Below are 16,151 nucleotides of genomic sequence, written 5' to 3'. Positions count from 1 at the left end.
GACAAAAATTCTTTGTGCTACCTGCAAACAACTGATTGTTTTTAAGGAGCAGCTAATTTCTTACGCTGCTTCCTACTGTGCTCCCCCCCCCGATGCTCGTATGTAGACAGTGAAAGGAAATGGTGTGAAGCTCTACCAGCGAAATAGGATGTATCCTGTCCTTGCTTTACATTTGAGAAGATCTAGAGTCCCTCTACGTTTGCATGAACAAGGCAAATTCTCAATTGAATGCATTTTAGGCAATGGGCTGGACCTTTCCAGTTTTACATCCTTTCCAAAAATAAAGAAATGATAGAGCAGCTATTTGTCATTTCCAGTAATTACAAAGTGCTTCTTCCTATGGAGTGCTGGAAAAATACTAAAAGGGCAAATGGCAGCACACACAGATGTTATGTCGAAGGCTCTGATGCCATAAATACTTGGCACAAAACAAAAGTCACAATAGTTTATTACTTTTATTTTAGGTTCTTTTTTCCGGTCCAAGCATCATGCTATAAGAGGTGTTATGCAACTCCAGATACTTGAAGGTCTTCACTACTGAGTGATTTAGCAACTACAATCTCTCTCTCTTTCTTTTTGTATATGGGCTAGTTAAATCCATATTCCCCAAAGATGACCTCGTTTTGTTTGACAGCCATTCTTCTGACTGCCAGTTCCAAGAGTCAAATAAAGACTTATTCCCCGGCTGGCAGCTGAGCACACTCTAGGAGGGTTTGATTAGTCTCTCAGGGAAGGTGCCAACTGCGCTATTCTTACTGTGCTTCCTGCCTACAAAGCCACACCGAAGCATTGACAAAAGCTTGTGATGACACCATGTGCTTCTCTGTGTGGCTTAAGGACAATGCCTGGTGCTACGCACACATCACAATCAGACAAAGATGGAAGGAAACATGCAAAGGTAATTTACTATTAGGCTGCTCCAACTCTGCATTCCTTTCTGTTCTTTTACCTGAAATGTTGCACTCTGACTAAACTCCTATTTCATAGAAATGTCACCATTGCCCGGGACATCCTCTTCCTCTCATAGAGGGAAAAATTTAATGAATTCCTCAGACGTTGCTCATACACACTGCACGTCACGGAGTATGCTGGCATATACTGAAATCAGTTGGGGTTTTCTGACTGATTTTAAACAGGCTGTAGTTTATAACAATATGGCCATCTGAGCTCAGACCTCATTTCACAGAATAGGCTATTGAGGTGATGAGTACTTTTAGGAACTGCTCAACATCTCACAGGATCAAAACTTTATTACTTACCAAAATGCCAGATATTAGTTTAGACAAAGCAATCTCATCTGACACACCAATTTCGTACATAACAGTGAAATATTACAGCCCACTGGGCAAACAGTACAGAATTCACTGTTCCTAGAAAACCTATTTTTACACCAAAATGCATAGTAGAAAAGACTGGAGCCAATCATAACTGTTGGGTAAATAATGTACATTACATAACTTTGCTGGAATTATTTTTCCTCTGAGTTGGAAATTCAATTTTATTTAAAAAATACAATTAAAACTGGAATGTTGATTAGTATTCTTTATGAAATCTGACATACATATATTAACCTTTATTAGGCACTGTATTTTCCTGTTTCTGTGATAGCCCATATTAAAAAGACGGCAGCTGCTTCGGTTCTCTTATTTCTGTCATGAGTTCAGAACCACAGAATAGCTGAGGTTGGAAGGGACCTCTGGAACTCACCTAGTCCAACCCTCTGCTCAGAGCAGGTTCAACTAGAGCAAATTGCCTAAGGCCATGTCCAGCATGTTTTGAGTATCTCCAAGGATGGAGACACCACAGACTCCCCAAGCAACCTGTTCCAGCGTTTCCACCCTCACAGGAAAAAATTCCTTGATCACCTGTGTCAGGAAGTTATCATTACCGCAGTCCAGAAACCTCTTGGATTGCTTATGCTCTGCTTTGTTGCTTATGCTGATGGACAGAACATCAAATCCTGCTCTGGACTTGCTCAGAAGCTCATGGCCAACATTCTCTGCCAATACTCTAATGTAAATCAGCACAGCTTGTGGCCAGGAAAGACGCAGGATAAAAATGTGTGAGAGGATCTTGGCAGTTTTAGGCATTCAATCATGCATAACTGACAGGTAGAGGCTTGGTCCTCACATAGAAAATAAGCTTGTTTATTCCTGTTAATAACAGAAAGCATGAATATTAATCCTTGAAGAACCATAACACTTTCAAAATATTATTTTGAAAGTCTCAGATATCTAAAAGAATACAAAAAACCTGCATATAGTCTTAAAGGATTTCTTCAAAGAAGGTTAGTATTTTGTTTTCCTCTAAGGATCTCCTAGCTCCATAAAAGTGAATTTTCAGGGACTTGTTGTTGGAACATAAGAAAGGGAAAAGGCAGGAATTTTCAGTAACACAATGGGTTCACCTGTACTGGTCTCCATTCAGGATGAAGAAAGCCACTGGTGGTTCAGAAAGCAAAGCCAAGCCATTCATTCCTTGTCAGTCTTACACACAAATGCAGGGAGTTGAAGGGAGGTACCTTTTCTATAGGAACACATATTTTCTTACCACAGAAGATTAGACTGACTTCATAATTATACTATAAATGCCATTTTGGAGGAAAACACACTAAAACACTGAGGAGACATTTTGCATTCAATGTGACTGAAACTGAAAGTAAGAATGCATATACCTGTGATAAACTGCAGTGACAAATGTGCTAATGTGATTTTATAATGCTGAGAATCATGCCACGAGCAGCAGGTGACTGTTCTTACCCTGTATTAGTGAGAGTCACAGTGTGACAAAGTTAGAGCAGTCCTTAAATACATGGAAGAAATATAAAACAAATCAATAAAACGCAACAGAAAAACAACAGCAAAATCTCAGAGCAGGAAAGATAAAAACACAAGCAGATGATACAAGCTTTAGAGAAAAAATGCCTAAAGGAACATGAAAAATATTTAGAAGTATTTTAACAGAGGCGAATACGTAGCAAGGAACAGAAAGATCAGTCAAAAATCAACTTCAGCTATGGATAACAGGGCAGAAAAAAGCAAATGCAAGGTGAATATAAGGGAAAAATTCCTAAGACTAAGGACTGCTAGACACTGGAATATATTCTCAGGGGAGAGGTGTCACTTGAATCATTCAAGACTGGACTAGACAAAACCCTGGAAAAAGTATTACAGCAAATATATGTATAGTAATGAATAATCTGCCATAGAAACAAATGACCTTAAAAGGTCTTTTCCAGCTGTAATCTCTAAGATTCTATGAAATATGAGTAATGTTCCACTAAGGAACTTGGTGACTATGGCAATTCACTAACCCTACCCTATTTGTGTTAGAATGCAGAGCACTGCTAGAAAAAGGCTTATTACCAAATAATGAGTGATATTTTGGGAACCACTAAAGACTGCCCACCTATGGTGAACTCAGTTGAGAGACTATTGCAAGAAGATAAATTCTGACACTGAACTCGCTGGCACTTGCTTTCCTGGTGGTGGAGATGAAGTGCATCAGAGATACTTAGGTTTTCGTTGGAGAATGCATCTGAAGCCAAGCCACACAGTCATAAAACAGTCCCTACTGTCTGAAAAATCCATCTGTACTGGCAGACTTCTGAAAGGAAACCACTAGCTCACATTCAGTTTGTAGCCAAGACTGATGGCAAGGCAAAGGAGGGTATGGCAAACGCAATTAGACGAACCGGATAAGTAGGGTGATTGTTCACAATGAAAGGATGAGTGGAGAATCAATTGTCTTCCTTGCTCCTGAAACTGTATTATAGACCTCTGCCTTTGGACAATGGGCTCCACTGCTGTATCCTTTTGCTCACTAATGGCAGGAGGAAATTTTTGTTCTGATGTAACGATATTCCCATTTCTTTTTGCCTTTCTGACAGCCGTTCCCTTTTAGTTTCTATGAAATTGGCAAGATATCCTTAACTTCAGGTCTTGATTGCTAAGTCCTTTCGTTCCCTTGGGTCTTTGATTCCAGTTTTGCACTTGGATTAAAGTGCAAAAAAGATTAAACTTCTTTCATTGCTCTGATTCTAGTTTCTATGCTAGTTTTCTTGGAATTGGGGGAGGGAGGGTGGTTGGCTTTACACATGAAAACTAGAAGTTCAAACATTGCAATATGTTCTTCTTCTTCTTAACTACCAGAAGTGAAACTGAGGTCTACAGATAATATCTGCCCATCTAACTTAGCATAAGGTGGTTCCGCTACACTGCAGAACTGCCCAGTCAGACTGCAGCTCAGATTTACTCGTTTAGAAACTATTCAGCTGAGAACTGGAGGGTTTCCACACCACTACCACACCTTACACTGATAGAATTAAGGGGCATGGAAAATGAGGAGAGCACTTCAACTTCAGAGGCTGCATAAGCAACAACTGTAGTACGTCTCTGTAGCTGAGACGAAAGAACTGTTTCTCAACTGCTGTAAAGAGGTTTTGCTTGCCTTTCCCCAATTTTGTTTGCTCAAGCCATGAAACATGGGGAAATCTTGACCTTCTAACACGATTTACCCTTCCCAAATAACTCATTATTCACCATGGTTTTTCTGGAAAAGCAATAGAAAGATTTTAATCCAAGGTCAGGCATCAACTTCAAGAGCTATTTATTTTTTTACAGTTCCTAAAGACCATGAATTCCAGTCCACTATAGACCCTCATTCTTTATTCGGTGTGCTCAGTTTAGTGATAAATACTTCCTTCTTGTAAGGGATTCAGCATTAAGAAGAATCATTTAATCACAGGATGGTTGAGGTTGGAAGGGACCTCTGGAGGTCATCTGGTCCAATCCCCCTGCTCAAGGAAGGGTTGACCCCACCTCAAGATATTAAAGGTGGCAGAGAGCCTTTCCTCACTGCTATTCAAGGCTCTTCCCAGGTTAAAAGACTCATGAAAGTCTTCACTAGTTTGCTACCTTTGAGCTGAATATGTTCCTTCAACATCGTCTCTCCCAAGTTCCTGTGGAACTTGCAGCATTTTAACAAAATCACAACTACAGATACGGCAACTTTTTAGTTGGAATCTTGGATCATTCACTTGAATTGTGTATTTTTAAACACAATTTTTTATTCTCTTGAAAATCTGAAAATAAAAAAATTTAAAAAGTAGTGAATCATCCACATTTTGCTTGTGCCTTGCACACAACTAACACTACTGAGAGGAACAAGGACTCAACAAAAAGGAGAACAGTGAGAAATACTCCTTTGAGAATGAACTATAAACAACAGCATCAAAATTACCTGAAAGGATAGATGGGGTTTCAAATTCTCCACTGAAGTGGCACTGAGACATAAATGTCATTTTTAATTTGTTAAGTTAAATAAAATTGCTATGGAGGAGCATGGAGGAATTACTGACATAATTCTGTATACACGTGTGTGTGTGTGTAGTTTGGTATCAATATACAAAAACTGGATTATGCATTTGTCTCCATATGTTCTTGGAGAAACATTTTTCATTTCCTTAAAATGGAAGGTTCTACAGTAAAATAATAGGAGTGCTGGGTACGTTGTGTTAGTTTATACAACAAGAAAACTAATCAACAATCTACCTTTGCATGATAAAGTCACATAGGAAAGTATCACAAACTGATTCATTGTTAATTACTTCTGCTGCATGATTTCTCTGTCAAAGCAACCCTTTACCTTTCCTCATTTACTTTATATATTCATGATTGTACTACTATTACATAGTTTAGGCAGAAAAGAAGAAATGTACTGTGGCCACCGAAGCATTATATCTGAACTATTAAAAGCTAAAGCCATGGAATGTGAAAAGTCAGACATCCAACTCCTGAGAAAAGTAAGTCTAAAACTCAGATTGAAATACTATCCTTATAATAATCTCCTGTACCTACAGCTTCCAGGGACCAGCACGGTTACCATTACCAACACCACAACATATACGGTACAATAAACAAAATAAGATGCTGCACCCAGAGGGTGGTGGTAAATAGTTCCTTTTCAAACTGGCAACCTGTCACAAGTGGGGTCCCCCAGGGATCGATATTGGGCCCAACACTGTTTAATATCTTCATAAGTGATCTGGATGATGGGATCAAGTGTACCCTGATGCAGTTTGCCGATGATACCAAACTGAGTGGGGAAGTGGACACTTCGGAAGGGAGGGCGACCCTGCAGGAAGACTTGGATAGGCTGGAAGGGTGGGCTAACAAGAACCTTATGAAGTTCAACAAAGACAAATGTAAGGTCTTACACCTGGGAAAACATAATCCAAGAGTGCAGCACAGTCTGGGATCTACTCGGCTGGGGAGCAGCTCTGTGGAAAGGGACCTGGGGGTCCTGGTGGACAACAAGCTTAATATGAGTGAACAGTGTGCTGCTGCGGCAAAGAAAGCCAACAGGATGCTGGGTTGCATCAACAAGGACATCACCACCAGAGATAAAGAAGTCATTATCCCACTCTACTCAGCACTTGTCAGGCAACACCTGGAATAATACTGTGTTCAGTTTTGGTCCCTGCCATACAAAAAAGATGTGGACAGGCTGGAGAGGGTCCAGAGAAGGGCCACAAAGACGATCCAAGGACTGGGAAGCCTGCCATATGAGGAAAGGCTGAGAGAACTGGGTTTGTTCAGCCTTGAGAAAAGAAGGCTTAAGGGAAACCTTATCACCATGTTCCAGTATTTAAAGGGTGGCTACAAAGAAGATGGAGACTCCCTTTTTACAAGGAGTCACATGGAAAAGATGAGGGGTAACTTGTACTTACAAGTTACTCCTGGGGACATTCCAATTGGACACAAGAGGAAAATTTTTCACAATGAGAACTATCAGCCATTGTAATAACCTCCCCAGGGAAGTGGTGGATTCCCCAACGCTGGACACTTTTAAGATTCGGCTGGACAGGGTGCTGGGCCATCTTGTCTAGACTGTGCTTTTGCCAAGAAAGGTTAGACCAGATGATCCCTGAGGTCCCTTCCACCCTGGTATTCTATGATTCTATGATTCTACAAATTGAGACATTAAATTAGCTGCTGTTTGCTTACAGCTGAGGATACATGAAGATTTGCTGCCACCTATATATTGCTTTTTTTCTGGATTAATTAAAAATAAAGGAATTCTAAAAAAAAAGGCATATAGATTCCATTCACAATTACATCTGAGTCGGTATGTACTCTACAGCATATTATACTTTCTTTATGGAGTAACCCCTAGTGACATGGAAAAAAAACCAATCATGACATAAAGAGCTATCATTGACCCAACAGAACAAAAATTTCTATTCCCCCTGTAATACAAGGAAGAAAATAATCCTTTTGTTCTAATTCTTTGTGATCGTTATTGTCCCTTTTCTGGGGAAGAATTCAGACATCGTATTGCCAGGTACTATGTAGATAAAGGAAGATGCAGGTGAACAAATTGTTCTTCACCTCTATCTTTCTGTGATTAAAGGAATGCGGTGCACTCGTTACATACTGACTATGTCTGCAAGGGGACTGACATTAAGTCTGGAGTATACTGAAAAAATAACAAGCAATTTTCTATTAAAAGTCAGGTTTTTATTATAGTTATGAGCAATTAGGTAATAACTGCAGATAAGCACTGGGCTTTTAAACCATCACTAGTTACCTGAATTTGAAAGCAGATGCTCTCAGCAGTAGCAGTTCAACAAACAAAGACTACATCTGTATCACTAGTCTCCATTTGATTGATTCACTAACTTGATTCCATTTCCCTAAAAAGGAACAAGGAATTGCAGCAACAGCAATGCAAATAAATGAATTTGCATTTTTTTCTCCTATCTGTGGTGGGTGTGTTGGTCTGTCATTTTGGAAAACTTAGTGCTCACTCTTGAATTACACAGCCCTCTTTGCAGGTAAGCATTTAATTTGGGTCATCACAGAAATCCAAATGCTATCTTCACTGTCAAGATAGCAAAAGGTTATCTATTTGAACAAAGGCAGAACCTCCAATTCTTAATGAGGACAAACTTTTATGTGAAATATGGTACTCAGAGGTCTAACTTCATGTTGATACTATAAGACTGAAATATCAAGTCACAAGTCTGGCCTCTCAATACAGTTACCCTGCCACACACACTTCATGCAGTAGCTAAGAATTAGATAGTTTATGAAAAAAAAAAGCATGATCATTTCTTTCATTAAATTGTGAGTCAAAATACTGTGGATCTGTATTTCCCCAGGATACTTTAATAGCTAGGTATTTCTGCCCACTCAGTTTGTAGGCATTTATTCGATAACATTCAGCTTGTCTTTTGAAGCATGGCACTGGTTTTGCTTCATTTTGTTCTCATAGGTAGACAATGGATGCCTGCAGCCTGTATGCAACAACGGCATTTTTTGCATATGAAAAAAGAGAATGAAAAAGTACAGCAAATGGAAGGAAAAATAAAATTTGTATGTCCTTAGTTTTCTATGGGAAACAAAAACAGAATTGCAGATGCCTGTGAATGAACTAGCTGTGGTTAATCCTATATAGATTTTCAGCTACTCATCTAAATACTTAGATTAGCATTTATGTCAGAGGCGTCAGGTAGCAGTAACAGGGAATGGAAGAGGATACAGACAAATATCCGCTCCTACACTGTAATTTTCATGCCTCAAAATGCTTAAGCACTCTGGCCAAATCTGAAAGGCTCTCAGACACTGCAGGACTTGGCCAAGAGGATATAGAAGTCTTACAAGAGCCAGGCCTTATATTGTAATGGTCGATGTTTATTTGGAGTCTCACTTCCACTCTCTGTTACTTCCACTTAACTTCAGGAGTATCAGTAGTCCTGATTTCAGTGAGAGTTTTCAGGAGCTCAGAGCTCGGCATGAATTCAAACGCTCTACTGGCTTTAACTCAAATCATCTGGCAGGAATGTCCCCGTTTTGCTTTGGAAACGGATTACATAGACTCTGCTTAGGAAATAGCTCCCTCTTCTGTTCTTCCTGAAACCAAACCAGTCCTCTGAAGGAAGGAAACTATTTCAAACCACTTATACAGCAATGGAGCACAGTACTGCAGTACATTGCACAAAATGCTGCGCTGGGGCAGTCCCCTTTCAGTCCAGCTTCTTCTTTTGTGCTCACTCCACAATTACTGCATAAGGTTAGGAAGAGTCATCACGTCCAACTACAGCTGAGTGAAGTCAGTACAAGAGATTTCTTGGTCAGACACAGTCTTCCCAAAGAATTTTATGCAGTCCAATATGCCTTTGACACTCATAAATAATGTACGATATAGTCACTGATTATCAAATACCATGAATACACTTACTCTTCTCAGCTTTCTTGGGGAGCTGTCAAAAGCCCACTGAAGCTGTATTCTCTACCTCAATTAATGCTGAGTGTGAAGTAATAAACAGTCCTGAAACTGGAAAGGATTAAATGATGGGTTGGCACTACCTTATACGCTCTGTCAAGCTATATGAAACAAGAGTTGTATGGAGTCAGACCCTGTTGCTTCTGCTTCCACAGTGACTTATGAGCTGGCTCTCTGCATTCACACGGAGCCATGCAAGACTTAATAAATCCTTCTGGAAGCAGAATATCAAAGGTGGATCTGCAGGCACCAGTTCCAGTTCAGCAACAGTTGGACTCGTATTGCCTGGGTTCAGCCGTTACCTGACACAGCTCAGCTTTCCAGTACGGTACATAATGGAGAACTGACCTCTTGTGGATTTTAAGACTTAAGAATGTAGTACTTTGGCCTGTTACTCAATTATCTTTTACAAATGAAGTTAGCTAACACAGGTGAATAACTGCATAATGCTGGTGGCTATTTTCAGCTCCTTTTTGGTTCCGGACAGGAAGCAAGTGCCACTCTTGGCCCATTTGCAGCTCCAGTAGATGTCCAGTTTGTTAATTCCCACAGCCCCTAACATAAATGTGGAGAGCCCTAATATATCATTGCTTCCTCATGATCTCAACAGGGCCCCAACACACCATGTCCCAAGATTTATAAGAAATTAAATAGGAAAACAAAATAGTAATAATAATTTTTAAAAATCTGTGGTTGCAGTTTTAGCATATTAATGATTTTTTTCAGCACTTAAAAAAAAAAGCAACAAACCTGGCTGCTGTTCAATTTAGTAAAACAGAAATACTACTTTATGGCCCACAGAAGGGGATAATGGCATGTGCCTTAGTTTATGGAGCAGCAGGTGATAAAAACTCAAAAATATTTCTACCAATCATAACACAGGCTCACCTCTAGCGCTGGGAGTGCACCACAAGACCAACACTCAGGGTGCCCGAGCCCCGTGCGTGACTTTACTATTGATATGCTGTGTGACCTGTAACATGCAGGTTTCTCTCTATCTGCTTCAGTTTTCCCATCTGTAGTATGGGCAGAGTGATACTCACCCCCTGCTTAATGTTGTTTGAGAGCTGCTGACGAGAAGTGCTAGATAATGAGGCAGCAGTTTTTATTATGCAGATTTTACATATGCATGGACAGGGCACAGTTGCCCTGCACTGCTCAAACCTAGAGCATCTACAGCAGTTCAGAATTCCAGATCGGTTAAACTCTGATGGATGACTCGACCCGAAGCATTTCAAAACCTAACCCAAGTCATGGCCCCACTATGAAGCCGGCTTTGAGATGTGGCAGTCTGGGTCCTACTGCTTCAGCAACCCCCAAATAAACAAAATCCCATGCCTCCCACTCTTCTCAAATTCTGCACAGAAAAAAAAAACATCAAAAAAAGATCAATTAAAAGTATAAGACGGAGAAAAGCCAAAAATACATATTTGGAGCTCACAGAAGGAGGCTCTTCTAAACCTTTTATATAAATGTGAAGGAATGCAGCACAATAAAAAAAAATCTGAGCTAACTTTTGAGTAAAATACTTTGAGACACAGGAGCTGTGTGGCTGCAGCATCATGATGCGTGGGGACACTAACTGGGCTTAGTCTAAACACTGCAATGACACGGGCTATCCTGCTTCAAGGACACATGGCAGCATCTACATGGTACAGCACTGTGCTGGTAGCTAAACCAGCCTGTTTGGGCATGGCTTGGATATCTCAACACAGCACTGCACTGATCCATGTGGACATATGCATGCACTTGGCTGGTATTCCTTAATTTTATCCTCTGAGGTTTTCTGGATGTACTACTGCAATATTTAGAGGTAATCAACACTATTTCCTAAGGAGTGAGCAATGTCCCTGCGGAACACGGTAGATGACCTCCGCAGGTGGGAGTCACCTGTACTGCTTAGATGTCTAAGTGGTCTAAGTCTGAACTAGTAACTAGCTCCCTTTTGAAGCAGTAAAGAGAAACCAGCACTTCCAGGGTCTCTCCACTGACCAAGAAAGGAGTCTTAAGTGGTTTGGGATGTCAAAAATTACTAAGTTAAATCTTAAAACTTCTCTGCCTTTCAGTATCTTCACCTCTTCCAGCTACTTCCCCTCAATGAAATCAGAAGGTGTATCTCAGTCGCTCCTAGTCCTCCATCAGACTTCCTCAATGTTTTAGTCCAATATTCTTACAAATATTCTTACCTGTGGCCTGACAACCAACTCTCATTTTTCTTGAGGGATCTTTCTCTCTTCTCTCTTCCAGCCCCTGAATGCCTGTGAGGGACACTCACTTTAAGGCTTTTTTCATTGCTGTGTGTACCAAAGCTTGGAACTGATTTTCTTTCTTCTGTCTTGGTCCTCTCTCTTTCAGACAGCAGTTTGGCAAAAGAGTCATCTGTATCTTTGGGGATGTTCCTTAGTTTTTCAGAGGCTGAACTTGTGTGTGAGCTTGACATAGTCTTTGATGCAAACTCCATATTTACTTGTGTTGAAGATCCTTTGCTTTCTTGAAAATCAGTACTTGGGACACTCAGGTCATTTTCTTCATGTTCTTCACCCTTGAACTGTGCTGTGCTGCTTATGCTACTGGATCGTTTCGAAAGCCTCCTTTTTTGCAGATCCTAGAAACAAGTGTCATTAAAACCATAGATTAAAATTTGAGCATCTTTAAATAAACATGAAAAGCAAAGGAAACTCTATCACTAATTTCTGGGCTAAGCAATTTGTTTATTATTAGGAATCAGCTTATATAATAAATCAGATTTTTAAAAAATTGATAATAAATAAGACAGACATACACTTAAAGATGCTATATACCATTAAAAACTGCTTTCTTTTACCCAAGAACATCAACAAAATACCTCCTAAAAGCTTAATTTTCGGGTTGTACCCAACTCAGGAAAACAAGACATATAAGACATTTTATTGGAAAGACTGCCCACTACAGGTATCTAGTCTTTATTTCCAAATTAGATATATTTAGAAAAATCCAACTAATCCATTTAACTTCCATATTCTTTTCAGTATTATCAAAATGGTATGTTTAAAATATTTCAATTTCTCATTATTACAAGCCTAATTTTAGACACGGAAAGTTCCTGTCTATATAAAAGCAGCATGAAGGAAAAAAAAAGAGGCAAGAATTTTAGAACTGTGTTTTGAAAACACTTATTGATGGAATATAGTCTGATTGGACCAATTTAGAAACATATTTCTATCTGAAAGTAATTTTCAATTCCAAACTGCTACTGATTAAACGTGGGGTTTTGGAAAAACCTGAGTAAAAGAGATACCCGTGGCTAAGAAAACTTTGAAAGCTGTAGCTACTGCTAAGGAAAAAAAGCAATTTTCCTAGGAAAATGGAAAATCCCATCTGTCAAGAGATATCAAGAATGGAGAAGATTTGTAAAGAAATTCTGTAACCTAAGATCACAGACATGCAGGGGGTAGTTGCATGTAGTGGTTATATCTGAAACAGTTTGAATTTCTGAATTAACCAGAACCACTTCCCTAACTTACCACATATTTTCAGATTGCAGATTTAATGGATTAGCATGCAGAAGTCATTTTAATATTATTTGCAAATGACTTTATCGCAGAAGGTTAGATGTAAAATCCATGGCTAAGCCAAATATTTTGTAAGTGTTGGAAATCACCTCTGGTGAACTTGCTACTGGTCCAGTCATCAATCCTCTGACAATGAGACCAGACCTGGGCCTTGGCTTCTCCTTCACTGTGGATTTCAGCTCCTCAGAAATCATTGCTGCTTTTAAATCTTCTCGACTGTCTTTTAACTTCTTATCCCCATCAGAGGGTAAGTGGCTGTTGTGTATTGTCCCTGTGTGGCATTTTTCACTTTTGTGCTGATGTTTTCTGGATGGAAGGATTTTATCTAGTGGATTCTCAACATCGTATCTACAAGGAAGAAAAAGGCAAAACTTCAAACAGCAAAATAATACTGCACAATGAAATCAATGAAAACATGTGCTTGGCTAATTAAAGCACTGCTGTCAAATTAAGTCACTTATTATCTAGCAATGGTACTCAAATACAATCACTTTTCACTTAAACATCTATATGTAGGTCTTCAGGACATTATTTCAGTATCATTATTATGTGTCACAATTGGTTATAATATGTGTAACACTTTAATCTTATGCTTACTTATTTTGATATGTACCGTATCATAACAGAAAGCAAACTATATGTATCATACCAGACAGGTCCTAAGCTACCACCAGCAGTTCCCATTCCTTCTCCATCTGCTTGGTTGGCAGTTTAAAAATTTGTTAACGCTTTTGCTAACATCATTATCGTATAACTTTGACTCTACTGACCCCTTTCACTCATTGTTCAAATGTAGAACACTTATTTTAGTTCAAAAAGAAAGGTACTTCTGTATTTGGGCTTTTCCTTGATAATAGGTTGCTACACTACTGTCATTTGACCTCTTCCGTATTCTTCAGCCTGGTCCTCCAGGTAGCAACACAAGGTCTAGTTCACTGTTTGCATCTGTTTTCCTACACATACATAATGCTATAAACAAGCCTTTCTGAAATGCAGGTGAGATTCACCTGGATCTGTGACTCCGTTTGTACAACACTATATGCATTTCTTTCTTAAAAGTATCTTTTAAGAAATCATATTCTTACTAGAAAAAAAGTCATCATTTGAGCCTGTAAGAAATCATAACAAGTCCAATTTTCTTCATCAGGATCTGTTTCACTGTCTGCGTACTACTAGATCACTGTTAAATGGAAGTTCTTTTATTGACTAGTTCCCACTTCACTGAGACCTCTTTTGTGTCAGTTGATAAATTTATATTGTGTAACCTGAAAATGCTAGCCTTCTTTACAGTAACTGTCCTTGAACTTGTTTTTCACTCTAGGATGTGAAATCCATCCTATTTCATAGTAAAGCAATTCCATGCGTTGAAGCATCTTGTACCACAAAAAAATTCCTTTTATTTAACCAGCTGAAAATTGGTTTTTGAAGTAGTACGTCTTGTGTTGTGAAGACACGCTGCATGTGAAAACTGAAGGGAGCATGATCAGTCTCTGGGAGCATTAGAAAATCTGAGGACTGTTAGTCCTGACCTAGGACCACGTAACCCCTCATTGCCAAAGGGAACAGTGTGTCAGCTTAGAGACTTGTTCTAACAGTTACAGACATTCAAAAAAACTTCAAGAGGTAAGTTAAAAGGAAAGAAGACTCTTTAACAAGGAACCAGTCTCCACTCCTGAAAGCATTGTTAAAAATTATGCAGGTAGGTGAAATTAAAACTAATTCCAGGCACTGGCTGGTTGACCTGGTAATGCCTGGTTTTTCCTTGGCCGGAGGGGATGGAAATGGCCAGGAGGATCACAGAGCTGCGCTTTGCCATGGTGTTTCTGTCACCGGTTCATTTTGTGGGCTGAAACAGGACACGGCTGAACCAAACTGGCAACCTGCCCACGACAGTCCTCGTCGTGGCAGCTTTGCGGCATCCTCCTGCGGCCATGCTGCGGAAACGCAGATGAACCGCACGGCTGATCCAAGGGAAAAACGAAGCCACCCATCTAGGAGTGCCCACCTGTGTCCGAGGGTCAGATTCTCAGCCGGTTTCAAAAGAAAACTCAGTTACAAATAGTGATTTGTACCAGGACAGGCCCCGAAAGCCACATTCCCCTGTCACACCCAGTCGACCTGTTTTTCCTTCCTTGCACCCCCAGCCAACTTCAGTCGCCCCCCACCCCAGGAAGGCATAACTGGTGAGTTTGGTGCATACGAAGGCATGAAAATCGGTACAAAATCACACAGGATTTAGATGGAAACCAGCAAGTCAAGACAGGATTTTGCCCCCTCCAGAGCCAGCAGCTTTCAGTGTGTGGCTGGGTAACGTTTCCAAGCTCTTAAGCGCATAAAGGTTGGGCATTTCTGGTTTTCGCTTTCCGATTTTCCTTTAATCTGCCATTTTTGGCTCCCCCCTGCCCCACTGGCTGGGGCAGCGAAGGGGAATACTTCGCCCCTTGAGGGACGGTGCCGGCGCCATGCTGACGAGGGGCCCTTCCTCACAGCACCGCACCGTCCCCCCCACCCTCTCCCGTCACCGACACGTATTGCTTCTGCGGGGGGGGGGGGGGGGGGCTTTACTTTGCCTCTTTGCATTTGTGTGTTGATGTATGTGGTTAAGGAGCGTGTACGTGTGTGCGGGTGTTTGTGCGGGGGGGCGGCCTGTGGGGGTCAACTCAACAACCGCACTGCGCATCCCTTCCCCGCCAGTGGAGGATGAAAACCATCGAGCGCCCTCCGGTGCAAAGCAGAGCGGCCCCACAGCGCACCACTTCCCGAGCAAAGACGGCCGCTCTGGGCCAGCAGCCGAGCACTCGCTTTGCGGTTTCCCCCACCCTCCCGCCTCCGCGCGCGGCGGGCGGGGGCGGGGAGCGCTCGGCTGCCAATACGCATGCGCACAGCGGGCTCTAAGGGGCTGCGGGCGGTAGGGGGGGGTCGCCATTTTGTGGGGGGTCGGTCGGGGTGCGTAGCGCACGGTTAACTCTGCTGGGTGCTGCTCTTCGGTGTCGGAGGGGGGGTGTTAGTGGATTCCTCTGTAGGGGAAGGCTTTTTGCTGTAGTAAGGAAGGCCTGCAGGCACCGGAGGGGCTCGCAGGGGGAATGGAACAACTTGCAGTGTCTAGGGCAAGGGGAGAAAATGAGGCAGGTACCAGCTCTGAGGCAGCGTGAGGTGGGATGGTATCAGACAGGGGGAGAGAAGGTCGCTGACAACATGCTAAAAGCTCCTGTATCTGAAAAAGAGAAGCAGCTAATTCTTTTGCACTGCCTCCTTTTCAAGTGTAGCTTCTCAGCTGGTAGCATCAACTTTAAAAAACTTGGATTTCTTTCC

The 16,151-nt window shown here is 41.1% G+C and overlaps 1 protein-coding gene across 3 annotated transcripts in view; it reads right to left on the bottom strand.

Moving 5' to 3' along the window:
• The window catches only part of MINDY4 (MINDY lysine 48 deubiquitinase 4), a 102,051-nt gene that overhangs the window by 73,723 nt on the left and 12,177 nt on the right, over positions 1-16,151 (bottom strand). For all 3 annotated transcript variants that reach the window (XM_076332019.1, XM_076332021.1, XM_076332020.1), the window contains exons 4-5: positions 12,929-13,187; positions 11,475-11,893 (exon numbers count right to left, since the gene is read on the bottom strand). In XM_076332019.1, coding sequence (XP_076188134.1) covers positions 11,475-11,893; positions 12,929-13,187 — 678 coding nt within the window. The remainder of the gene's footprint in view (positions 1-11,474; positions 11,894-12,928; positions 13,188-16,151) is intronic.

This window comes from Aptenodytes patagonicus, chromosome 2 (assembly GCF_965638725.1).
Source record: "Aptenodytes patagonicus chromosome 2, bAptPat1.pri.cur, whole genome shotgun sequence".
NCBI classification, from domain to species: Eukaryota; Metazoa; Chordata; class Aves; order Sphenisciformes; family Spheniscidae; genus Aptenodytes; species Aptenodytes patagonicus.
The sequence above is the reverse complement of the archived record's forward strand: the minus strand, read 5'-3'. Positions and strand labels throughout refer to the sequence as shown.